At 36.8% G+C, this 27286-nt stretch overlaps 2 protein-coding genes and 1 long non-coding RNA gene across 5 annotated transcripts; 2 read left to right on the forward strand and 1 right to left on the reverse strand.

Moving 5' to 3' along the window:
• The first annotated feature begins 461 nt into the window (after window positions 1-461).
• Window positions 462-9116, forward strand: LOC132042565 (acyl-coenzyme A thioesterase 2, chloroplastic-like). Of its 2 annotated transcripts, none has more exons than XM_059433089.1 (5): window positions 462-1225; window positions 1831-2008; window positions 5218-5687; window positions 7925-8053; window positions 8641-8804. In XM_059433089.1, exons 1-5 carry the CDS (start codon window positions 770-772, stop codon window positions 8641-8643), a joined length of 1236 nt encoding a protein of 411 aa, XP_059289072.1. In that variant the 5' UTR covers window positions 462-769; the 3' UTR covers window positions 8644-8804. The 2 variants fall into 2 exon arrangements, with proteins under 2 accessions (XP_059289072.1, XP_059289071.1); XM_059433088.1 differs by having other exon boundaries at window positions 463-1225; window positions 8661-9116.
• A 149-nt stretch (window positions 9117-9265) lies between these two features.
• Window positions 9266-14178, reverse strand: LOC132042564 (formin-like protein 2). Of its 2 annotated transcripts, none has more exons than XM_059433086.1 (4): window positions 12286-14178; window positions 12017-12195; window positions 10857-11101; window positions 9266-10392 (listed from the first exon to the last, which is right to left on the reverse strand). In XM_059433086.1, exons 1-4 carry the CDS (start codon window positions 13665-13667, stop codon window positions 9577-9579), a joined length of 2622 nt encoding a protein of 873 aa, XP_059289069.1. In that variant the 5' UTR covers window positions 13668-14178; the 3' UTR covers window positions 9266-9576. The 2 variants fall into 2 exon arrangements, with proteins under 2 accessions (XP_059289069.1, XP_059289068.1); XM_059433085.1 differs by having other exon boundaries at window positions 12271-14177.
• Window positions 14179-25760: 11582 nt separating this feature from the next.
• LOC132042563 (uncharacterized) lies at window positions 25761-26396 on the forward strand. The gene is made up of 3 exons (XR_009411509.1): window positions 25761-25779; window positions 25881-25990; window positions 26064-26396. It is a non-coding gene; the product is annotated as an uncharacterized LOC132042563 (long non-coding RNA).
• The last annotated feature ends 890 nt before the right edge of the window (window positions 26397-27286 follow it).

Below are 27286 nucleotides of genomic sequence, written 5' to 3' on the forward strand. Positions count from 1 at the left end.
GAAGGAGGGCTAGTAATGAGGAAAAGTTGGGGGGCAAGGAGGGGGGCGGAGAAGGGCGGGGAGCAGGGGGCTGGTGAAAAAGCAAATAAAAAAATTTACAACTTTAAAAAAAAAAATTGAGATTTGGGGAGGGGGGTGGGGGCGGCGGAGGGGTGGGGGAGGGAGGGCGGAGGAGGCGTGGGAGCAAATAAAAAATATCAAAACTTAAAAAAAAAAATAGGGAGGTGGGGGGTTGTGGGGCGGGGGAGGGGTAGAAGGAGGAGAAGGGGGGCTAGTGAGTTTTTTGGGATTAAGTTGGGGACTTTTTATATTTTGTAAAAGATTAAAAAATTTTAAAAATTATAATTCAATCCCATTCAACCTAATCATATTTTCAAGATAAATTTGACCTTGTGCTATTTCTAATTAGTACCATAAGTTAAACCTTCCTCCAAACTCATGCTTCTAATATACTTAAAATAAGTATGATGTTACTTGTACGCATTTGGTGTTGAGAGATTGTTTATTGAAGAAGAAAATGATCTCACGGCTCTCCAGTTCAGAGTTGCAACTTTCTAAAATAGAAAAGATTCTCTTAATTCCTTTCTTTCATTCCATTAAACACAAATTTCTACCCATCATTCTCCACTTATCTCCTTAATTAATGCATCAGGATAATACCAAAATTCTTGCCTCAAAATTTTATCTTTTTGGTCTTGCAATTTTCTCAAGAAGTCTCATATTTGTGTTGTAAACTTTCATCTCAAAATCCCCATTCGTTACAACAAGAATGGGTAGCCCATCATCAAGATTGCATTTTTTTATCAAAAGATTTTCAAGAAAACCCCATTTTTTAGCCAAGAATGAAAAACCCATAATCAAGACTGCATTTTGTGATCAAATGGTATCCCAATTTTGTCACACTAAGCAATTTTCAAATGATACATTTGGTGATCCAATAGATGCAGGTTGTTCAATTAGAAAACCAATAAGTTTGTGGCCTGGAATGTACCATTCACCTGTAACAAATGCATTGTGGGAAGCAAGATCAAGTATTTTTGAGAACGCACCACCAGTTGAAACTGATTTAATTAGTAAGACCCCATCTAAGAGTAGGACTATTGTTCTTTACAAATTCTCTTCTGATTATGTGCTGAGAGAGCAGTATAGGAACCCCTGGAATGAGATTAGGATGGGAAAGTTGCTTGAAGACCTTGATGCTTTGGCTGGAACTATATCCTTCAAGGTATCCATTATCTTTACAGTTAAAAAGTTTCGACTTGAATGTTAATTACCTTGAGGACTTAGGGGTCGTTTGGTAGCTCGTTAGAGTTATGCAGGTATTAGTACTACGGGGATTTGTTAGGAGGGAATCTATGTACTCCCCTCGTCTATTTTTACTTATTCAGTTTAGAAAACCAAGAGATAGTTTACCATTTTATACCTATTTTACCCTTATTATTAATTATTGAGTTGGAAACTTCAAGAAATTGTTAGTAGTTGAACAACTTTTTAAGTATGTTTGATTGATTTCAATTAGTTAGATGACTTATAATAATTAGGGGTGATACAGTAAAATTGTCATTTTATTTATTGCTCCTCAAGGAATGTGCCAAGTCAAACATGGACGACTAAAAATGGATGGAGGGAGTATTATTTTATGTAGGGATTAGTTATCCAGAGTAACTTCTTTGAACTGAAGAGGATACTGTACTTAAGCCTTGAACACGTTTTGTGTCGGCTGAAATGTTTAACACTTGCTGCCTGCTTGGCCATATTTGAATTATTTGGCACAAAGTGATTTCCTCTTTTTGATGGTATCGTCCCATATTCCTTCTCTTTTCAAACCAGCACTGTTCCAGTTATGATGGTACTACTAGGCCCTTGATACTAGTTACTGCTTCTGTGGACAAGATGCTTCTGAAGAAACCTATTCGTATTGATACTGATCTGACAATAGAGGGTGCTGTTACATGGGTTGGTCGGTCATCTATGGAAATTCAACTGGAAGTCATGCAATCTTCACCAGGTATATTCCACAACTCATAATTAGAAGTTGTGATTTCCGTGGGAGATTATTCACTTGTTCCTAATTCATGTTAAATTAAAGTAATCATTTAGTACTATTCTATCTCTTTCCTAGGTGTTTATAAGTTACTCCCTCCGTCCCACAATAAGTGTCACCTTAGCCAAATTTTTTTGTCCCATAATAAGTGTCACCTTAGGAAACCAATGCATATATTGACAAGCTTTTTTCCAACTTTGCCCTTGGAAAAAAATGACAAGTTTCTTTATTCAAGAAATATTTACTCCTACTAAAGTCAACGTGTTGGAACTATCACGTGAAAATGAAAGTTTTAGCCTATGGAAGATAGGATTAATAAGAGGCAAAAGAAGTACTAGTACTCTAAATGATGATGGTTGGCTTCCCAATGGACTACTTGTGCATGCTTTAATCATCGGGAGGACAAAGTATTTTTTTTTTTTTTGCATAAGGGTAATTTGGTAAACTTCACACTTCATCATTGATTTCTTAATCTGCATGTTTTTGGCTAAGGTGACACTTATTATGGGACAGAGGGAGTATTATTTTGCCACGGCAGGGATAGTACTACCAATTGAACTTGAGATTCTCAAAGTGCAAAAACTAATAACAAAAAAGGTAGCTGTCAAGTCGACATAGATCTTAGCAATGCATCAGCTTGCTTCCAGCAATGGGATACTAGATTAGCTATATACACCTAGTATGCAGGGTTTTATCAGCAAATCATGATTAAATACATCAGAGTAAACTCTATGTTGCTCAGACTCTTCAAAAATGTTCAATGGGTGCGTGTCGGATTCTCCGAAAGTAGTGTATTTTTGGAGAATCCGACATGGGTGCAGCATTGAAAGTGAAGAGTCCACGCAACTTAGAGTAAACTAGCAAATAAATCTGAATTATTTGAAATTATATCCTTGCATCTGAATAAGAAATTTTGAGTTGAATTTTGACCTTGATTGACATGTCTTCTACCTCAAATTTTTCCCTTCAATGTAATCTTTTGAATTCATCTATACATATACCATTTATTGTTGTCTTCTTATGCATCTCTCTTCACTAAAGTCGATTGGTTTGATTGTATTTCCACCTATAGCTCCAACATATCTTGATACTTTTCACATAATGACACTGATATCCCTGATGGTAACGTCTCCTCCAATTCTCATTTTTGACCCTTCTATACTCCTTGTCTGATGAGGTTCATCATGGTTATCTGTTGCATCCAGTTGTTGTGTATTAGGAGAGTCCTGAGTTCTGTCTTTATGCACCACATTATTTTCATGTTGACTAACAGAAGCTCCAGTATTAGCACCCTCAACATAGTCATCAGTAGTAGGTAAAGGTTTGTCTATACCAAAGATGACTCCAGTGGGCTTATATACCTCTTTGGGTGGTTCACCCTTTCCCCTCCTTTTATTCGTAGTCTCCCTATTGTTCTGGATATCGCTTCCTCTTTGGACTTCCTTTGATGCCTATTGGTTTGTTGGATCCCCCCCTTGAGAAGAATCACCAATTGGCTTATCCTTAGATGTATTTAGTTTCTCTACTTCTTTGTTATTGGTTTGTATACTTGTGCCATGCTCCATATCAATTGGTTCTTTCTTTGCCAGCTTCCAATATTGATCCCAACAGTTAATACTGGCTATCTCACTCTAAAAGATGAAAAAGAAAAAGAAAAAAAGGAAGTGACAAGAGCTTTTTGTTATTTGAGTACTAGGACTACTCCATGTACATTTCACTGTTCTCTTTATCATCCTTGCTTTTTACTTTTTCATGAGTTTGTAACGCGCCTCTTCTTCTTTTACTACTGCTTTGCTACTTCTTTTGATTTGCTTCTTTCTTCATCTTTCACTTAAAACTATCACTCTTTGTTTTACTCCTAGCAAGTGGTAGTCTTCTTCCGATTATTCTGATTTTAGGCTTGTCTAATTTTTTTTCCTTCTCAATTTTACTCACTTAGTAGAGTTATTACAGAAATTAACTGTAAAACTCAATAATGCCAACAATTCCTTTTTATAATTTTTTATTGAATGAAAGTTAAGTTTGAGATTGATGTTATCTTGCTCTGGCCTTGTTGAAGTTATATTATACTGATGTTTAATTTGTTGGATTAGTATTTTCATTAGTATTTCGGTGGAGGACAAGATGCGGGAAGCGAGGCTGAGATGGTTTGAGCATGTGAAGAGGAGAGGCACAGAGGCTCCAGTGCGGAGGTGTGAGAGGTTGGCTATGGACGGTTTCAGGAGAGGTAGAAGCGGGCCAAAGAAGTATTGGGAGAGGTGATTAGACAGATATGCCACGCTTTCGGCCTTTACCGAGGACATGACCTTAGATAGGAGGTTGTGGAGGACTCAGATTAGGATAGAAGGCTAGGTTGCTTATCCTTTCACCATAGTAGTTGTAGTTTTGTAGAAGGCTAGGTTGCTTATCCTTTCACCATAGTAGTTGTAGTTTTGCTCATTCGTTTATTGCCATTTGATTTCTGCTTATATTTGTTGGGCCTTTGTACTTTGATTATCTTATTTATCTATGGTAGTTAATGCTCCTTTCTACCATGACTTCCTCGCTTTTGTTATTCCTCGTTTTCATATTGTTTTTGATATGCTTGGCCCTATCTGACCTTTTGTCTTGTTTTCCTCTTGTTTTCCTCTCTTGAGCCGAGGGTCTTTCGGAAACAGCCACCCTACCTTTCAAGGTGGGGGTTAGGTCTGCGTACACTCTACCCTCCCCAGACCCCACATGGTGGGATTCTACTGGGCTTGTTGTTGTAGTATTTTCATTACTAGAAGCTGAATGTTAATAAGTAAAATAGCAATTCTCTGCTATAAGTACAAAATTCATTTATATATTCTGTAAATCGTGCCATTCACTTTGAAAAGGCGTTCGATTCGCTTGTTTCGTGCCTTTCATTCTCAAAAGCACTGTGGTGTTCATAAATAAGAAGTAATTTGTTTCACAATTCCATATTCTAATGGAAAATGTAGTAATAGAAAACAGAATTACATGCCTTCCAGCTTGTTATGATTTCTGGAAATTTAACAAAATTTATTTGATTGTGATACAAGATGTTCCTGGGAAAGCTAAGTTTTTTCAAAGTCTTTTTATGGGTAAACTTCTGCTTTCACGGAAAGCCGAGTTTTGATAGCTTTCTATCTCATGTGCTCGTGCTTCATTGCCTCTGTATTTTCTTGCAGAAGCATCCAGTACATCGGAGTCATTAGCTCTAACTGCAAACTTCACTTTTGTGGCCCGAGACTCTAAGACCGGAAAATCAGCTCCAATTAATCAGATTTCTCCTGAAACTGAAAAAGAAAAGCTTCTATGGGAAGAAGCAGAAGAAAGAAACAAAATGAGAAAGATTAAAAGACGAGAACAGAAAAAGGAAATTCAGGGTGAGGAAGCGAATAGGCTAAGGGAGTTGTTGGCTGAGAGCCGTATCTTTTGTGATATGCCTGCTTTAGCAGATAGAGACAGCATTTTAATAAAGGATACATGTCTTCAGAACTCTTTGATTTGCCAGCCGCAACAACGAAACATCCATGGTCGAATCTTTGGAGGATTCTTGATGCGGAGAGCTTTTGAGCTGGCTTATGCAACAGCCTATGCATTTGCAGGCAGTGCACCTTGCTTTGTGGAAGTTGATCATGTTGATTTCTTGAAGCCTGTAAGTTTGATTGATTACCTCTTAGCATATAGTCACACTAGTCTTTACATTAAAATTCTCTTGGTTCTGATTTGGAAGGTTGAGGGGAGGATACTAAACGATAAGTTTGATTATAAATCCAGCAAACAATACATGACAAACAAAGCTCTGGCAATTCAATTTCTGTAGCAAAAGTTTGTAAACTCTTCATTCTTTCTCCTCTGGAGGTCCACCCTTTCCTAATATATGATTTCTAAGTTGTTAATCAAATTGAATAATATCTTTGTTCCATTTTCTGTGGCACTATTACTATGTAGAGAGTCAAAAAGGTTTTTCTTACACCACGATATTTTAAATATTATTTTGAGTTATTGATTATCGTGACTTATAGTACCTTTTATATAATCTCCAAATATGTAAATTTTATTTCAAAAAACTTGAAGAATCTAATTTACACCGGACATTAAGTAGTTTGACCTCCGCTCTCCAAATTCAGCCACAGAAAGTGGAACAGAGTAGTGTGTAATGTTAATTGTAATTGATCTTGCACTGAACTTTGTGTCATTTTCAACCTAATGCATAAAACCAAGAAAGGACAGTTTTAATCTACACAATCCCCAGCTGTATGATCCTCTAATTTATATGAGTGCATTAAGTTTCTATACATTGTCAAATGTTTAATCCCCTACACAACATATACCTAGTCAGCTTGACTTGGCTTCATGGGTCATATTTTGATATAGGCGTGTATTAGTTCTACATATCCATTCTCACACTTGCAGAAGGCAACAAGTTTCATCATTGATTTACTTCCATGACATCTACTAATGTCTGACTAAATTGTACACAACTATTTGCAATATTTGATTAAAGCTTTTACCTTGTAATAGTTTGATCTCTTCTTCTTTTTGTTTTTTTTGGGCGGACGGTTGGGGGTGGGGGAGGGAATAAGTTCCTTGTAGTGATAATTTACGGTTTACTAGTATCTAGAGAATATAGTTAATGTTGCATGAGACATATTCATTGAGTAAATGTTACATGAAAAGATGAAGGCATTTGAAGTTCCAATGATCCAACATCTGATATTTGACTTGTACAACAACATACCCAGTGAAATCCCACTGTGTGGGGTCTGGAGAGGGTAAAGCGTACGCAGACCTTGCCCCCATCTTAGAAGATAGAGAGGTTGTTTCCGAAAGGCCCTCGGCTCAAGAGAAAACATGACGAGAAAAGGTTAGATAAGCACAAACAGTACAAAGCAAAACGGAAATGAAACTAACGAAAGCGACAAAAGCCATGATAAAGCAGTCTGAGAAAAAGAAGCAATAGCTAGCATAGATAAATACGATAATTGTGGACAAGAAAATGAAGATCAAAACTGCGACTACTAGTATGACGGGATACGTGGCACCACCTACTAGCCTTCTACCCTAATCTGAGTCCTCCATAGCCTCCTATCTAAGGTCATGTCCTCGGTAAGCTGGAACTGCGCCATGTCCTGTCTAAGCACCTCTCCCCAATACTTCTTCGGCCTACCTCTACCTCTTCTGAAACCGTCCATAGCCAACCTCTCACACCTCCGCACTGGGGCATCTGTGTCTCTCCTCTTCACATGTCCAAACCATCTCAGCCGCGCTTCCCGCATCTTGTCCTCCACCGATGCCACTCCCACATTGTCTCGGATATCTTCATTCCTAATCCTATCTAGCCTGGTGTGCCCACACATCCATCGCCTGATATTTGATTTGTACGTGGAAATCAAATGTTTTATCCCACTTATTAGGGGTTGTAATATCTTAACAGATCAAATGATGTTTTAAAATTTAGAAAATATCTATTTTCTTGGAATTCATGATATTCCTTGTGATTTCTAACTCTTGTTTATATCTTTAAATAAGTGTATCTCCAGCATTGAGGTTTTCTTTTTTCTCTGTTGGATGCTTGAGAAAGTACTCTATTTATCTGTGCTAAAGTGTCTGGTACAACGAATAGAGCATTTTAGAACTTGTTTAAATTTTTAACAGCCACTTAGAAGTGGAAGTAAATAAGGTATTAAGTAGGGCTTTCAACGATCTTTTACAATTTCTAGTGTGTATGAGGCTGTTTCAGCCAACTTGCAGCCTGGCTGTAATCAACTCAACTTGAAAAATTACATACCATTCGTTATAATCAGAGGTGGAGTAATGCTTCAAGCTAAGTTTCTGCGCTCAATATATAAATATGTTGCTGAGATTTTAAGTCTGAATCTGCTGATGCAGGTTGATGTTGGAAATTTCCTCCGCCTCAAATCATGTGTTCTGTACACAGAACTAGAGAATTCATCTAAGCCTCTGATCAATGTAGAAGTGGTAGCTCATGTGATGCGGCCTGAGCTGCGCTCTAGCGAGGTGAGCATGGGCACTCTAATTTATATTATATTGCATCATTGATATTATTGATAATAGTGCTTACGTGGATCATCTAAAGTTTTTCAATATTTATTTTTAGTATATGGTGAACTATCAACTTATCTCATGCACACAGTTAGCTATTGTTCAAGAAAATGTTTGTTCTCATTCATTGAGGTTTTCTTCAAAATCATCTAATAATGCTTATGTGATTTCATTTTTTCCGGTCAATTATTGTTAGCAAATCCAGTCTTTTTAACTGTTCTACTTTCTGACAAAAATGGATATATCTGGTAAATATTTCCATCAAAACCCAATTGAAACCTCTTATGACTTTACTTGCGAGGAAATTCTGATCTATTGTGTTTTTAGTCTAGCAGCTTAAAGGTTTAGCTAATCTAGTTCCAAATGCTTTTAGTTTCTTTTCTGGTCATATGATTAGTAAAGGATAAAGGTAGGAGGGGGAGAGAGAGAAACACAAAATTCATCATTGTGAATAAAAGAAGAATCTAAACTGTTTACCCCAATGAATAGACTTTTCAGTATAGATTTATTTTATTGTCTTACCCTCTGCTGATCAGTTGCAGTAAGTTTTTTTGTTTAACAGGTTTCGAACAATTTCTATTTTACTTTCACCGTCCAACAAGATTCGCTAAAAAATGGAACGCGGGTTAGGAATGTCGTCCCTGGTACAGAGGAAGAAGCACGGCATGTGATTGAACGGATGGATGCTGAAAAATCATGAAGTTTTAGTTCTTGGCTTGTAGCATCATTTTGGCAGATTATGAGAAAAGCCAGACTAGTACCGGGGATACTGAATTCCAAACTCGAAGCAAAGCAAAGATATGTCCACTTATTTAAAGCAACTACTAAAGCTATTCACTGCTCTGCCAAAAAAGATCTTAGGCAAGTTTTAAAGTTCAATGTTTCAAAGCCAGTTAGAGTTGCAAGTATAGAGAACTTATGCTTTTTGTATTAACAATGCTCCTCTTCAAAGCTAATATAAGCTTATTTTCTTGTTTTGCTACTTTTGAGGAATTCAACCAGCTGCTGCTTCACATCATTTCTCCCGTCAGTTATAATGTTGCTACTACATTTGTGGTCTATTATTCTAATATACTTCTTTGGAAAACGAGGGCAATTCCAGTCTTGCAGACAACCAAAAAATGCAAATGCATGCTGCCGTGTTGAACTACAATTCATCAGCAAATCTGACATATTAACAAACTATTTCCAACTTGTCTCGTGATCAAATATCAGAATAATATTCCCTGATATACTTTTACTTCCTCTATTACAACCTTAAAGATAGTGGCTTATCAATAAAACCAGTACATATGTAAGGATAAGATGGCTCTAGAATGCAACTACAGAAAAGGCATAAATACAGGTGAGAAAAGCAAGACTGATATCCACTACTTAGACATCAAAAAGACCAAACCATAGGCTCCCCCAAACTCGTTTTAAACTATACAGTGGAATAAGCCAGCTTATTACGACGAAGGAATTCATCTGATAACAAGTTATGATGCCGATGGGATTGTTTCATCCTCAGAGGAGCAATCTTGTTGCCTTAAATTGTATCCAGGGAAAACTTGGGGAAGACCTGCATTGACTGGCATACCTGAGCTGACTATGGTTCGCTCAGTCATTCTCCCAACATCTTTGCACACCTGATCGAGGATACAGAGGAAGTCCCTTACTACCATGAATATCCTAAGTGGGCGCGCTTCTTCCTTGGCCGAGTCACCATGGAAATATTCTGTGAGATCCTTCACCATTGAGAGGGCAACACCCTCTTGAGCTTGGATGTTGATAATTTCTTGCTCGGCCTTCTTCAAGAATCCATTCATTGATTCGGAAAATTTTCTGCTACTCTCACTCGGCGCCAACTCTTCATTCAGCTTAAGAACATTAGTCATCTTAGCAATTCCTGAAGCTAGTTTTGCAACTTCATTGCTAACAATATCAGAGTCCATGGCAGCAGATTTCTTCACATTTGTAAGCTCACCGCTTAGGCGAGAAACAACTTGAAGGCCAATCTTTCTGAATTCAACCTCATCTCGTAGAGTAGATTGCTGGTTCTTTTCTACATTTGGATTCTGATCAGCACCAGAAAGACGAGACCCTTCTGCTCTGATGATTTCCTGAACAACGAAATGCAGTAGTGTGGTCTTCCGATCAGCACCTTTAATGTCTACAAGCTTAAGAAGTGTGTCGAGCTTGAATGCATGGGCATCTCCTCTGTTGGTTCCATCATTCATGCGATTCCCAGTTTTGAGTACAGCCTCTAATAGCTTTAGAAACATCCTACTATTCCTTAATTCTTCACAAGCAGTCTGAAAGGATGAATATATTAGTTTAGCAAGGAGGTGGACATCAAAATTCAGCTCATCAAATCAGAGCTACTAACTGAATTTAAGGAACTAAATATTTTGATGTCATCAAGCTGATCAAACATAGCATATCTAGAGTGGAAGTATATTGATGAAAACTACATGACCACAATAATTGGACCTGACTAAGAATGAATGTCCATAAAAGTATGGCATGGCATATGGAATTAAATGGAAACTCATGCATGAATGATGTCTGGACAATGGTACATGTACATAGAGGAAGAATGGCAATATCAGACCAAAGTTGACTCATTCCAATGTGTTAAAGTTGCATAATGGATTCAGTAGGTTGGGGAGAACATTGAAACCAGAATAGAAAGCTTAAAATCAGTTGTCAAGCAACGACAGGTAAGATTGTCAAGTCACACAAAGCGTTCTGTTCAAGAATAGATAGCATAACATACCTCTAGTGTCTCAAATGACCTCTTAAGATATTCAATCTCTGAATCAAAGTTTGCAATATATAGCATTGCCTCCACCCTATTAAATGCAAAAGGGATATAAAGCACTGCCTTGAGAAACTTTTCAGCTGGGCCTAACTTGAATGGTGATTCATCTTTAAACTCTTTCAGCTTCAGCTCTTCTTCTTTAGTGGGAGCCATCTTCAATAAACTCTCAAGTAACTCACTTCCCAGAGTATCAGCATTCCCTGATTTGGGTTTAGCAAAAAGAAGTTGAATCAGTCCATTCATGCAAAAACCTCTTATAAAAAAGTAATAACCATCATTAAGGACATGAATTTACTAGGTTTATGTTTCAGGGATGCATGTATGGTGTTATTCATGAACTATTGAAGAGGAAAAAGTTTAGTAGTATTAACTAAGGAACATGTTGGGAGAAAACCTATAAATACCTAGAAATATAACAATTTCATTTAGGCAAGTGGAGTGAAGTAAAGAAAAATTGTATCATACTTTTGGCTTCAAGAGAAAATGATTAAATGAAAATGCTCTTCATCCCCCGATTTTCCAACAAAAACATCAGATAAGCAACATAGCTTATTCATAAATATGAAAATGACATGCCAACAAGATCACTAGTTGTTCAAGATGGGAGTGATGGCAATATAATTGAATGAGACTGGAATTAAAAGCCGCCAGCATGTGGCACCAAAATTGCAGTTCATTGATTGATCGAATAGATAGGTGAACCAGCCAAAGACAGAGCATTGGACCAGGTATTATATACAGTACATTTTAAGTATCGGACATTCAGCACTACCACTAAACACTTCTGAGGCTAAATTTCCATAGCAAGAGTAACTATATCCATGGCAAGCAATCAGAGAACATATCTAGAAAAGTAGTAACACATTTACAAAGTAAACATTCAAGGTCAAAAACAAAACCTATTTGGGGGTTTATGTTTCACTAGAAAAAAAAAAAATCAAACAAGGCAAGTCATCAAATTAAGCTAGATATCTCGACCAGAACAAGTGGATCAAAATTAATGCAATGCATTGGGAAGTTTGACCTTAACTGCAATCCTAACTAATGATTACTACTTGTGAGCATTCAAGAGAATTTAAATAAAGTTTAAAATACAAAAGTGCATGATATGTTACCCTCTAAAAGTGCTTCACAAACTTCTTCAATAGTGACATTGAGTGCCCTCAACAAAATTGCAATATTTTGAGACTTCTTAGGATCAAGCACCCTGTTTTCTTGATTCAACACTGGCTGTGCCAGCCGTGTTACGCCATCTTTCGCAGTGAACAAAGTCTCTATCATTTCCTCATTCAACCTACAACCCAAACCACACTCTTCAAAATTAGGAAACAATAATGTACTCTATTTTTAAACAATTTATATGACTTACTGAAAAGAGCTAGACTTCAATTGATCCCAAACCATTGCTCTATCTGAGGTAGCTCTAACTTTATCCCAATGCAAAGGTTTAAGCTTTGGCTTTATACTCTCTTCATTAGTAATGCCATTAACATGATGACCTGAAACAGGCCTAGATGGTGCCACCAACACTGGTGGTCCACCATTTTCCGCTTCCCAAAACCTCGGTGGTGGGCCCGGAGGCGGTGCCGGTGGCAATTTTATGCCACCAAAACCGCCCAGATTCATCAGCGAAGACTCAGATATCCGTGCTGATGAATCTGAGACCATTGAAGGGGAATTATGGGTATCACCAGAAGATAACGTAGGTGATGCCAATCCCCTGGACGTCGTCTGTGCGGGTACAAACCGTGGTGGAGCCAGAAAATTCACTAACGAATCAGGTGATCTGGATGTTAAGCTTCTTGGACTTAAGTTAAACTCTATTGAAGGACTATTCAATGATGATTCCGAAGGAGAATTTGAGTTTGAGTATGGAAATGTATTCTTCGTTTGTAATGGAACTTCATATGGTGTTGCATGGGAAGTTGATATAGTGTGACTTGGACTACCTGAAGACCCTCTAGGAGAAAAAAACTCTTCTTCATTATCTTCACCGGACCCCACTTCAGCATTCTTATGAAAATGCTGACGGGGCAATGGCGGGAGTGGCATGAGCTCCGGTGATCCGAGTCTCCGGAGTTCCTGTGATTGAACTTCTCTTGAGCTCGGAATCCCAAGGTAAAGGAATTCCGAGCTAGTGGAAGAGGGAGTGTGACGTGGCACTTCCTCTTCCATCGCCGCCTCTGCCTGCGGAGGCCGCGAATTGCTTTTCTTGATGGCACCACCGTCGGAGGGGGTGGCATTAGGAGGGACAAGTCGGAGACTATCTGTTCGTTGATAGTAGTTCTTTTTCTCTTCGATAGCTTTTCCATGGCGATTGTAATGCACGAGAAAGGCGACTATTGAAGTGAGAAAAGCTGCAGAGAGTAAAGAAAGTGAGATAATGATAGCAATGAGTTTGTTTGAGATGTGTTTAGTGGAATGATGCGAGGAAGATTGTGGGAGAATGAGGGAGGATATGTTAGCTGGAAAGGTTGTCATAGTGTCAGAAGGTGGTGGTTGTGATGGTGGTGGTGGTGGTGGTGAAGGGAAGACTGGGAAGAAAGGGTTTTGTGTTGTTAAGGGAGTGTTTGGGGGTGATTGTGAAGAAAATGGGAATTTAGGCTGAGGTTGAGGTTGAGGAGAAGAGAGGGGTGGTTGAGTTATGGAAGGAGGTGAATCAACTACTGGAAAAAAGGGTTGATGGAGGATCCGCCTAGCGGTGGTAGTTGTGGAGGAGATAAGCGTGAATAGAAGAAGAGTGATGATATGTAATGGACAAGGCATTTTTGTGTGAATACAGTTCAAAATTGAGGAGAAGGAAGTGTGGAGTATAGTGGGGACTCGCTCCCTCTCTCTCTCTCTCTATTGATTAGAGAATCACATAGGTGGTGAAAAGCTCTGTTCTTGAAGAGTAGTAAGTAAAATCTTGATTAGGGGTTTGTGAAAGCTCTATTCTTGATGTAGTTGAAGGGGGTGAGTGGGGTGGGGGAGTTGTAATTGGATAAGAGACAAATATTAAGGAGACTTGATTATGGAGAAGACAAAACCTTTAAGCTTTGAGTGTGTGGTATCAATGGTTGGTGAAGAATGTTGGAAGAATAAGCCATGAATGAGAAGGAACAGAATGTTTAGTGCAGGCAAACAAGGATTTTACATAAACAGTGGCAACAATGGAGAGAAAGTGCGAGTAGAAAAATTGATTAGTTCAAGAAATTCAAAACAGAGGGACCTACCATAAAAGTACCCTTTAATTCTGGCTTTTACTAAAAATAAATGATCAAATAGAAAGGGAGGGAAAAAAAGAAAAACAGTGCTAAAGATTCTTACTGTGCAAGTCAATAATGTAATGTACTAGACTGGTACTGTTAGCTGCTATGATTCAAAGGGTAGAAAGTTGCGGATTGATGAAGGTGATGATGGATAACAGATGGAAAACACAGGCACAAAATATCTCTGACAGACAGACATAGATATTGACCCTTGGGATTTTCAACTTTTTCACTCTGAACAAGGTGGTCCTTCACATTTTGAGATAATGGATTAAAATCCTCTAAATTATACATTTTAATAAGTTTCATAAGTAAATTATGTTTAATCTATGTTAGCCTCTGGATTGTAATTTTAAGTGCTCGTTTGATTGGGAAACAATTGACGTGCTGGCGGACATTTTTTTTGAATTCGATAATTTTTTTAAAAACATTTCGACATATTTATTTATTTTATTATTATGAGAATCAATCCTACTACTTCTGGTTCTGGGATTCTTTCTACAATTAGATCTTCTATCACCAAAGAAAATGCCATTAGGGAAAAGACATGTTTTAACCTTTGAAGCTTGTAAAACTCACTTTAGCAACTAAACTTAACATTTTTTACCCCTTAACAACTTACGTTTGATTATTTTCCACAAAATGCGCGTGGCAAAAAAATAAAAAAATAAAAAATTAAGAGAGTGAAAAATAAAAAAAAAGTGGACTTGGCTTTGTAGCTAAAATTTCCATGGTGGTTGGTTTCTTTTCATCATTGATGTGTTAATGTGATTGAAGAAGAAAGGAGAGGGTGGATTTCCGTGGCTTCTTGGTTGGTTTCATTGTTTTTCTTCTTCACAGCTCCCCTCCCCTTCCACGACCGGCCTGTGCCCCCCCCCCCCGCCATTTCGCCTTCTTCTTCTTTTTTTCTTCCACCCCCGCCCCATACCCTTGCCCCCGCCCCACTTGGGCCTTCCCCCCTCCCAGCAACCCCATCCTTGTCCCAGCCTTCTTCACAAATCCCTTTTTCTCTCTATATTCTCATCATTTTTTTCTTTTCATTTTCACCATTTTTTTGTTTCTTGATTTAGATTTTGTTTTCTTTCAAAAATAAAGTTATGGAAGAAATGGGTTTGTTAATAATAATACTAATAATGGCCAACAATAACAACCAAAACAACTAATTTGAACGAATTTAAGTGTAAGTGGGACTAATGGTGGTGGAAGAAATGGGTTTGCTAGAAATGGTGGTGGTTGTGGATGTGGGTATTTTGATTCTCTTTTCAAAAATAAAGTTATGGAAGAAATGGGTTTGCTAATAATGGTGGTGGAAGAAATGGGTTTGCTAATAATGGTGGTGGAAGAAATGGGTTTGCTAGAAATGGTCTTGGTTGTGGATGTGGGTTAAAGATGGTGGTGGTGATTTTTTTTTCTTTTAAGGAATTTGATGAAATTTGGTGGGGAGATGATGGTGGTGGTGGTGGGTGTGGGTTAAAGATGATGGTGATGATTTTTTTTTAAGGGCAGTTCGTCCAATTTTTTGCGGCGGCGGCGGGAGGCGCGCGCGCGCGGTGGCGATAGCGGCATGGTGGTTGATAAAAATAGGGTGAGGATGAGGAGAAAGAAGAAGAAAGAGAAAGAAAAAAATAATAACGAGAAAAATAAAAAATGATATGTTGGTAATTTTGACATGGCAATGACATGGCAACGACGTGGCGATGATGTGGCATTGAAGTGGCAATGACATGGCGCGAGTGTAATACACCTTCCATTGTGAGAGTGGTATTATTTTTTTAGGATGGAAAACAATTAAAACGTAAGTTGTTAAGGGGGGTAAAAAAATAGAAGTTAAGTTTAGTTGCTAAAGTGAGTTTTCATGCCAAGTTCAGGGGTTAAAACATGTCTTTTCTCATGCCATTATTATCTTATTTACTTTGATTCCACTAAACTAACTACTTTTTTGCTACAAACACAAATAAAATAATTGAACTTAGTGCTCTACTTGATTTTGCTTTCCTTTTGATTCAAAGGAAAAAAGGCGTGGGATAACTAATCCCAGGATAAGTTATCCCGAGATTAGTTATTCTACCCTCAAGATATCCGGGATAACTAATTCCGAGATTAGTTATCCCGGATTTTTATTCCAACATGAGATAAGGAGGCACTAAAATTTTATTCCGAGATTATTTATGCTTATCCTTCACACCAAACGACCTCTAAGGTGCTACACCCCCTGTTTATTCTTTGTTATTCTCTTATTTCAATTTATTTGTCTTACTTTCCATTTTAGTTCATTTAAAAAAAAAATCTCTTTCCTTTTTAGCAACTTTTAAAATTCTAATTCTTCACATGGTATATTTAAGCCCACAAAATTAAAGCTTGCTTGGATAAGCTTATAACTTATGACTTAGAGCCCGCTTGGCTTAGCTTATAAGTTGCCAGTTTTTTTGAGTGTTTGGCTGGCCAGCTTATAAGCCATTTTGTGCTTAAAATATAGGGTGAATTACGTATATATACATATTAAGGAGAAATATTTACTAACTGTGACGATAGTTTTCTATTTACAAAACATAATATTACAAACCCTATAACAAATATACTTTTTTTTAAAAATATATATATATTTTTTTTCGCTCAAAAATTTATGTATGAAATGTGTATATATCGCTCAAAACTTAAAAAGTTCGCTCAAAATTTAGTGTATGAAAACTGTATGAAATCGGTATATCTCATTTAAGGATTAAAAAATCACCTCAAAATTGTATGTATGAAAACGATATGAAATTTGTATCTCGCTCAAGGCTTAGAATTTCGCTCACATTTTCCTGTATAAAGTTCATGTTAGATTTCTGTAAAATTAATACAACTACAACAACATTGTATACAACTTTGATATAACATTCAAGACTTAAAATAATCGCTTAAATTTTTGTGTATGAAATGTGCATATCTTGCTCAAGGCTTAAAAAATTCGCTCAAATTTTGTGTATGAAAAACGTATGAAATGTGTATCTCTCGATCAAGGCTTAAACATTATGCTCAAAATTTAATGTATGAGAATGGTATGAAATGTGTATATCTCGCTCAAGACTTAGAATTTCATTCACATTTTGTGTATGAAAAACTATATTAAAAATTTAGCTTACACATACATTTTTCATACAGCTTTCATATACAAAAATTTGAGGTCATTTTTTAAGCCTTTGAGCAAAAAACTAATTTATTTAAAAAAAAAAATAATTTTTCAAAAAAAATTATTTTATGAAAAATATATGAAAATTCGTCGATGTTTCGTAAAATATCGTTATATTTTGTAAATAAGGAAAAAAAAGAAAACTATCGTCATGTTTCGTAAATATTTCTCCTTAACATGTATATATACGTAGTTATCCCTAAAATAAACCAAAAAAAATAAGTTGGCCCGTTTGGATAGGCTTAAAAAAAGCAGTTTATAAGTTGAAAATAGATTATAAGCCAAAAAAAAAAAAAAAAAGTTGGGCTACACTAACTTTTTTTTTTTTTGGCTTATAAGCTACTTTTTTTAAGCCCATCCAAACAGGCTATTATAATCCAAAAGCTATAAATTAGGATTCGTAACTTATGGCTTTTGACTTATTTTTGTTATTTTAGCTTAAAAGCATTTTTTTATCTTATTTAAACATTACAAAAGTGTTTAAAAGCTATTTTGACTTAAAAGCACCTAAATACAAGTCAATCCAAAGGGGCTTTAAAGGGCATTTTGGTCCATTCTATCTTTAGTTTAAGGTGACAAAATTTAAAAGTCTTTTTAACTTTCTTAAACTTCGTGTCAAGTCAAAATCAGACAAACAAATTGAAACGGAGGTAGTATGTAAGTTCTTTACCCTCCCAAAAAGCATTAACAAAAAGTCAGGTGGCACCACACATGTTATTTAATTATTTTTCTCAAGATTTTATTTAAATTATTAATGGTTTTAATTATAATATAACTTCTAACTAAATAAGTAAAATTAAAGAAAATTAAAAATTATAAAAAAGATAAGAAAAGGTATAGAGAAAAATATAAGGGCACCCCTCCTCAAAGTTTCCCAAATTACCTTTGCTACAAGCATCAGTGTGTAATTTTAACCATCCTTCCTCAAGTTTATTCCACCTTACCAACTGATTGTTAATGACTTGCTTTGCCTTCTCAAATGCTATGCAAAATGCATGTCACGGCTAAGGTAAAAATACTTTGGGAAATTGAGTATTTGATAGGATAATCAGACGTCACTTTTTCCCATTTTGCTTAGAGCTAGGGTGGGCATAAATACCGAAAATTGAAAAATCGAACTGAACCGAATGGATTTAGTTTTTCGATTTTCGGTGTTTCGATTTGGTTCCGATTTTTTTAAATAACAAATTCGATGTTCGGTTCAGTGTTCGGTTTTGGATAACCGGTTTTTCGATTTTTTGATTTAACCGAATATTTAATATAATATTTTTTTACAACACTATTTTCTTTTTCTTATTCTTGTTTTTTCTTTACTAAAGCAACGGTAGTTGCTTACTATTTCTTCTTTGAAAGACTTGCCACAACGTAGTTCTTCTTATTTCTTCTTTATTCTTTGGTTCTTCTTTGCAATTCTTCGTTACTATTTCTTGTCTTGCTATTTATTTATGTTAAACTTGGTCGATGGATAGGTAAGGTCACAGTATTCTTCGATTAGCTGGAAAAGTTTGAATATTATTAACGGGTGACTATTGTTTAACCAATGCCAAAAAAATCGAATTAGAAAACCGAAACCGAATCAAACTAATTTGGTGCGGTGTTCGGTATCCACTTTAAAAAAATCGAAACCGAAATACCGAACTGAACTTTGAAAAAATCGAACCGAACAACTGAACGCCCACCCCTACTCAGAGCTAGATATCTGGCCGCAAAGAAATTAAGAAAATCAACTCTCATTTTGGTTGGATATCATATTGATCTTTGATTATATCGAGTCTTGAATTTGAAAGGTTTGAATTAAGTACCATGAATAAAAAAGTTTTAAACTTAAAAGACGTTGAAGGACATATCTATATATTCACAAGTTTTTTTTTTTTTTTTTTTATTTGTTTTCTCTATTTTGCTTAGTTCATGACTTATAGTCTGTTTGGCCAAGCTTCTAAAATTAACTTATTTTTTTAAAAAAAAATTAAAAAGTAATTTTAAAAAAAAACACTTTTGGCGAAAAGCAATTTGTGTTTGGTCAATTAATTTAAAAAACACTTTTAAGCAGCAATTAGTGTTTGGCCAAGCTTTTTAAAAGTGCTTATTTTTCTCAAAAGTACTTTTCAAAAAAGTGCTTTTAGGCAAATGTTGTTTTTTTAGCTTTTGAAACACTGATTTTGCTACTCCCCAGAAGTGCTTATTTTCTCCCAAAACTTGGCCAAACAATTCACTTTTTTTAAAATAAGCACTTATTGAAAAAATAAGTACTTTTTTAAAGAAAAATAAGTTTAGCCAAACAGGCTATTAATTAGCCATTGTAAAAGTCATGTATGCTTGAGATAGAATTGACCTTTCGAATACTAGAGATATAACTAATTTTTCAGAAGGACCCGTTTGGCCATAAGAATTATTCACTTTTTTCCGGATTTTTTTTCACTTTTTAAAAAAATTAGTGTTTGGCCATGAAAATTCTAAATATAAATTGAAGTTGTATTTGAAATTTGAAAAACAAGAAAAATCAAAACAAGTACATTTCAACAACAAAAAATACTATTTGCAAAAACTATAGCCAAACACAACTCCAACTCCAACTCTAAAATTTCAAAAAAAGTGAAAAAAAATTTGATTTTCTATCGCCAAACGCCTACTAATTTTTCAGAACTCTTGAGAGGAAGAGAGAAAAATGGAACATGAAGATTTAAAAAAAAAAATGTGAAAAGGGTGTCTACCTCATGAAATACATACGTTTTGTCTATTAAATTTCTTATATATACATATACACTAGCAAACTATGCCCTGCGATGCACCGGGCTTAACATGATTAATTTGGTTATTCAATTTAGTTAGTCTTTATGGTTTATATATTTTGTAAAGGATATTACGATTCTCCTTAGTGAGTCTCCATATTTTTTTTTCTTTTCGTCTTATTTTTCCCTTTAATTTCTCAATTGTTGTTAAAATTTATCTTATTTTGGTTATGTCCGTCTTTTTTTATATTTAGTAAGTTGACAATTCAAATATCCTACATGTCAAGTTTATAATCACAAGATTCAAAGGATATTTTATTATATTAGACGCATTTTTAATTTGGAACCACAAGATAGTCTATCCTTATTTCTTAAATTCCGTGTCTAGTCAATCGTAAACACTTAAATTGAGACAGAGGGAGCATATGCCAAATGAAAGAAATGAAAGGATAATTGAGATACTGCGGATATGTGGGGACTTAAAAAGTAAACACACAAGAAGTAGTATTAATGTTAAAGTTCTGAAATGTACACATGTTAGTCCTGGCTTAGAGTACAATTTCAGTTGCTTTTTGTACAACTTATTATTGGTGTGTTCGTCCACTTGGGCGTTTGTTGTTAAAAAAATAAAAAAAATTATCTTATTTTGGTTATGTCCGCCTCTTTTTATATTTAGTAAGTTGACAATTCAAATATCTACATGTTAAGCTTATAATCACAAGATTCAAATGATATTTTATTATATTATACACATTTTTAACTTAGAAACACAAGATTTAAAAGCTTATCTTTATTTCTTAAACTCCATATCTAGTCAAACGTAGACACTTAAATTGAGACAGCGGGAGTACATGCCAAATGAAGGAAATGAAAAGACAATTAAGATACTGCGGACCTGTGGGGACTTAAAAAGTAAAAACCCAAGAGGTAGAATTAATATACAACTTCTGAAATGTACACATGTTAGTCCCTGCTTAGAGTATAATTTCAGTTTCTTTTTGTACAACTTATTGTTGTTGTGTTCGTCCACCTTGGGCGTTTGTATATAAGAAGAAGAAAAATATAGAATAGAAAAATAGACATATATTTTTAGTAATGCGGCCAAGTAATATGGGATGAAGGGAGTACTTCATTTTTATTAATTCTTAAAGAACGTGAAAAGTCAAGTATAGTAATGTGACCAAGTAATTTGGGACGAAGGGAGTACTTCATTTATTAATTTTTAAAGAACGTGAAAAGTCAAGTAATGTGGCCAGGTAATATGGGACGGAGGGAGTACTTCATTTATTAATTCTTAGATAACGTGAAAAGTCAAAAGTGAACAAGCAAAAGCGCACGGAGAAAATAAATGTGTCCGAGAATTAAAATTGAAGTGCATACATGTATACATGAGAAGAGAATAAATATTCAGCAAGAACGTGAAAAGTCAAAAGTGAACAAGTAAAAGTGCACAAAGGAAGCCAAGTAATATGAGACGAAGGGAGTACTTCATTTTTATTAATTCTTAAAGAATGTGAAAAGTCAAGTATTGTGGCCAAGTAATATGGGATGGAGGAGTACTTCATTTATTAATTCTTAAATAACGTGAAAAGTCAAAAGTGAACAAGTAAAAGTGCATGGAGGAAATATATATGTGTCGGAGAATTAAAATTGAAGTGCATACATGTATACATGAGAAGAGAATAAATATTGCAGCGAGAACGTGAAAAGTCAAAAGTGAACAACTAAAAGTGCACAGAGGAAATAATTATGTGTCGGAGAATTAAAATTGAAGTGCAACGTGTATACATGAAAAGAGAATAAATATTCAGTACTATGACATATATCCACATGAGATTTATTAATTCTTAAAGAACGTGAAAAGTCAAAAGTGAACAAGTAAAAGTGTACGGAGTAAATAAATTTGTGTAGGAGAATTAAAATTGAACTGCACTGCATACGTCTATACATGAGAAGCGAATAAATATTCAGCAAGAACGTGAAAAGTCAAAAGTGAACAAGTAAAAGTGCACGGAGAAAATAAATGTGTCGGAGAATTAAAATTAAAGTATATACGTGTATGAATGAGAAGAGAATAAATATTCAATACTATGACATATGTCCATATGGGATAAAGAAGTAGTTGATTAAAGTGTACAGTTTATATAACTTTTGGCACAAATATTCATTATTGTGTTAAAGTGTACAATTTGTAAAGCTTCTAATATAACTATTCAATGCTGTGTTAGTCCTCTTAATACACTCATATATAATAGAAATATAGTAATCTGATACTTCCGAGAAAAAATACCTCATTAAGGTTTAGAACTCCATTCTTCTAAGGAACGCTTCTCTCTGCAAATAGTAGGAATCCGCGACTTAAGTAGCACAAAAAATAAAAAGTTGAACCAAACTAGTATAAAAAAAAAAAAATACATTACTACTTTTCACGCACGAAATTCGTGCGTGAAAGGACCAAACTGCAAAATTGCACTTTGGGCCTTTCACGCACGAATTTCGTGCGTGAATGGAGTGACCATAAATCGGCCCCTCCTTCTTCCCCACCACACACCCAACTTGTCCCCCTCCCCCACCCACCATTAAACCCCCTTATCAGTGGTCCCAACCCCCTTAAAACACTAATTTTGTGTTATTTTTCAATCCAAAACTCAATATTCAAGTATATTGAAGTGTGAACAAGTTTCTAAGGTTGGATTTCGGAATGAAGCGGCGTACAACACATTTCAAAAATTCAAAAAAAAAAGCTTCAATCTAGGTATTTTACTACGAATTTTCTATTACATTGTTAAATATATTATTACCCTAAGCATGGTCATTGTGTAACTGTGGTGGATTACTCGTTTTGCTTTTTTTTTTTTTTTTTTTTTTTTTTTTTGCGTTTTTAGGCGTCAGGTACTGCATTGTTGGGACTGCCCATTTTTTATTATTATTATTTGTTTATCTATTTTTAATTAGTTAATTATTTATTGCTTGTTTATTTAGTATTTGTTAATTGTTCGATTAGCGACTTAAGTATTTATTAATTGTTAGACTAGCTATTTCAATTGTTAGACTGGCTAATTATTTATTTTGTTTTTGTTAAGCCAATTGGTTATTTGTTAATAATTTCTTAATTGTTTCATTAGTTAATTAATTGTTTATTTGTTAAATATACGATAATAATTTATTAATTTTTTCATTAGTTACTTAATTGTTTATTTATTAAATATATGATAACAACTTGTTAATTATTTGATTAGTTAGTTAATTGTTTATTTATTAATTATTTATACTAATTGTATGCTAACTAATTGTTAATTATTTGACTTATCTTTATATTTTAGGATTGAAAAACCTTAGTTTAGGATTCATAACCCGTAACTTAAGATTGAAAACCCTTAATATAATTTTCTATAAAAGATTACATAACTAATATTACTTGTTAATGATTTATTTAAAATACTTTGTATGGGTCACCACAATTTTTAATAAAATTTTCGATAAAAGATTACATAACTAATACTAATACTACTTGTTAACGATTTATTTAAAATGCGTAAAATAGATGGATCACTACCCCTTGATCCAGGCCCTTCGACCGAGAGTTCCGTATCTTCGGCCCCGAGCATAGGTCGCGACATATATGGACATCGACTTGCGACTCGAGGTCTCGGTTCGCACCCGATTGGGGGACTCGCACATGGGAGATCTTGCCGCTCGCCCCACATCCTCGTGTCCGGATATACTACGTTGGGGCGGTATCTAGGTGCGTCGAAGTTGGTCGGGGTCTGCACAGCATGATAGGTCACTAGTGACGGCATTGATTGAGAGAGGTGGCGACCGAGAGACGCACACATTTCATCTCCGCACCGCCGAGGCTACCACACACCCTTCGGGATGTGGAGGTCATTTATGGGCTACATGTTGATGGACGCCCATTGTATATTGAGGAGCCTCCCTTGTCGCCGCCTTACCGGGACGAGTTGATTAGGCTCACCGGTTTCGCGGCTGCGGATGGTCATATTCAGGCCGGAGTCGGCTTTGTTGTCGGCCCTTTACGCTCACTTGCACCTCACGGACACGCAAAGATCCGATTGGAGGAGGACACGCCTCGGTGATGTTGATCGACGTGCACGTCTATACCTACTCATCATATTCGGGGCCATCCTATTCTCGAACACTTCGGGTTCGCGTATGAGCTTGAGGTATCTTCGGTGCTATCGACGATCTCGCCGAGATAGGATGTTATAGTTGGGGGCGGCCGCCGTGCCGGGCTACATGTATCGAGGATGCCGATGTTCTATGGGTACGGTAGGCAGGTCCCCGCATTTTGCTCGCTCCTTCGGGTAATATATTTAAGTGTGTGTAATTATACACAATATATTTTTTTTTAAAACGACGACGATAATTTTTTTTTTAAACGACTATGAGATATGGGCGTGGACTAGGCCGAGACCTTTTTCGGCTGCACGGTGACCGACCCTCCCGCCCGACTATCTTACTATCCCGATGCCATACGCGCGAGAGATGGTCGCGAGCGTACGTCGCGTGCGGAGACGCACCACATCCTTCTCCCGTTTAGGGATCGGCAGGACAACGTGACGGGCGCGGATGGTATGTTCATATTTTGGATTCACACGCTAGACCACATAGCTACTATTGTAGTCTTTTGTTGTTAACTAGTTCAATTCTTTTTACAGGCTTTTATATGGACGCCGTATGATCATATTTTGGATGAGCTACCGGCGTTTTGTAGGGCTGGTCAGCACATGTGGATGTCGCGGTGTCCATTGATACATATGGATATTGTTGAGTATCACGCGCCCGACCGCGTGTTACGGCAGTTTGGGTATATACAGAATATACCCGCGGCTACGATTTGGGAGCATGACCGCTATGCGAGGGACGAGTGTGCGGGCATCGATGATGCGTGGCGACTCCGTATGCGGCGGCGAGGTCCCGCAGTTGGGATGTGAGGATGGCAAGCCTAGCGGTGGTCGGACATGCCACTCCCATCCATGTGTACATGGAGTGGTACGTACGGATCACTCGCGTCGTTATTAGGCAATCCCTCTAGGCGTCATCCGTATGGCGGGGATATATGGCTCTCGCGGGGAGCGTACGAGGCACCGGCAAGTTTTATTAGTCTTAAACTTAAACCATCGTCTTATGTACTACTTTACAAATTTATTCAATTGTTAATATTTGCAAACATATGCGGTACGGGACCGTTCGGACGATGCGCGCGAGAGCACCGCGCGTACGAGCCCCCGAGAACGGCGTGAGTACGCACGGATGATTGAGCTTGCGGGGCTTGGTGCCGAGACAGCACATGACTTCGAGCGTCTCCACGAGCGTGTTCCGGGTGCCCCGTCCGGGGCGACGGTCGTGGTTGCCGGGCAGCTGGGTGGCCGGCCGAGAGGTGGTAGGGGCCGGCAGAGGGTGATGAGGGGCTCGCGTCCTACGGATATCCCATCGACTTCTCATTCCGGCCGTCGACTTCACGGCACACCCTGCGCATACGCGGGACCTTTTTCGGGTTATGTGCCACCGGCCTTCACTTTCACATCCACAAGTTCGTGATCCCCGGGGTGAGCGGCCGATTCGTGATCTACGGTGGCTACATTTGCACTTCGACGACTCCATGTTCGAGGACTTCGTGTTTGATATGGCACCATCCGCATCTCGCTGCGGGGGCGCTGCGGAGCCCTCTCACCAGGGCATCTCGGGAGGCCGTCGACACACGAGTTTGACTTTTACAATAAAGTAAAATAATTTATTAATTATTTGTTTATTTCGAGTTCATTTTAGAATAAATCAAATCTAAATTATTTATATATTATTTCAGGTTCATTGTTCTACGCCTGTGGGTCCACAGGAGCGACCCATCCAAGCGACTACCTCATATTCACCACCACACCATCTTAGGAGCTTATTCAGGCGCCCGTTGACACACAGGTTCTATTAAATAAATAACGTTAATGTATTCAATATAAATAATAAATGGCACTAATTATTATATACTTTTCAGGTTCATCCTTCGGCGCCTGAGGTGGCGACTCTCGATGAGGTAGAGGTTGAGACACCAGACCTAACTCAGCCTGAGGTTCTGAGCGTGCCAGCAGGACCAGATTCCAAGAAGAAGCACGTTCTAGTCAAGGGAGCATGGGTCAGGCGAAGAGATGATGATCATGACTTGGAGCGCCCGGTTATTAAGAGAAAAAAGAGCGATGGAGACGATGACGAGGGCGGTGGGGATGGTATGAGCCTTAGGCCTAGGGATAGTCTCCGGCATACTACATGTGGGACCCATCCTCGATAGTGTATATACATTAGTGTTGTAAAATTTATCGTAAATAATATATATTTTTTGCATATTTAGTCTTTATTATTGTTTCACATCCTAAATTGATAATTATAAAAAAAAAATGTGAAAGTGGTGCCCCTTTGAAACACAAAATCTGTGCGTGAAATTGTAAAAAGATTTTCAAAAAAATATTTTACCCTTTCACGCACAAATTTTGTGCGTGAAAGTGCAAAAAGAAATTTTACCCTTCACGCACAAAATCTGTGCGTGAAAGTGCAACAACTTCAAACGAAACCCTAAAAGTACGAGCTGCATTATTTGCCCGTCTTGTATTGCGCACCATTTTAATGCGCACTATAAGTATCGATTTGACAACACACCACGCATGACAATTTTCGGGAATCTATGACAAATAAACGATTTGACAATACGTTCACATTATTTGTCTTGTATTGCGCCATTTTAATGCGCACTATAAGTATCGATTTGACAACACACCGCATGACAATTTCGTGAATCTATGACATAAAGGCTTGATTTGACAATCGTTGATGCATTATTTGTAGTTTTATTATAACACCATTTTAATGCGCACTATAAGTATCGACGATTTCAGGAATCTATTTAACTTGAAGGCTTGACGAGTGAAAAACTCATCAATTGCATAAATCTAAGTCTTACAAGTCATAAAAAAAAAAAAAAACTTCATTGAAAAAATGTCTCAAAATGCTTCAACTGTTAAGGTTTCACTATTTTGGGATGGAGATATCGTGGAGGACAATTACTCCATTCGTTATAGTATCAAACCAAAAGCCCATATTAAATTTCCAATAACTTTAAATTATGAAATACTAGTCAGTTACATGCACAAAAGAATGAAAACTACACCATTTGAGATTGGAATCTCAATATTTAAACGAGATATCACAAACAATATCAAACGGTGT

Source organism: Lycium ferocissimum, unplaced genomic scaffold, assembly GCF_029784015.1.
Source record: "Lycium ferocissimum isolate CSIRO_LF1 unplaced genomic scaffold, AGI_CSIRO_Lferr_CH_V1 ctg1622, whole genome shotgun sequence".
Lineage (NCBI taxonomy): Eukaryota > Viridiplantae > Streptophyta > Magnoliopsida > Solanales > Solanaceae > Lycium > Lycium ferocissimum.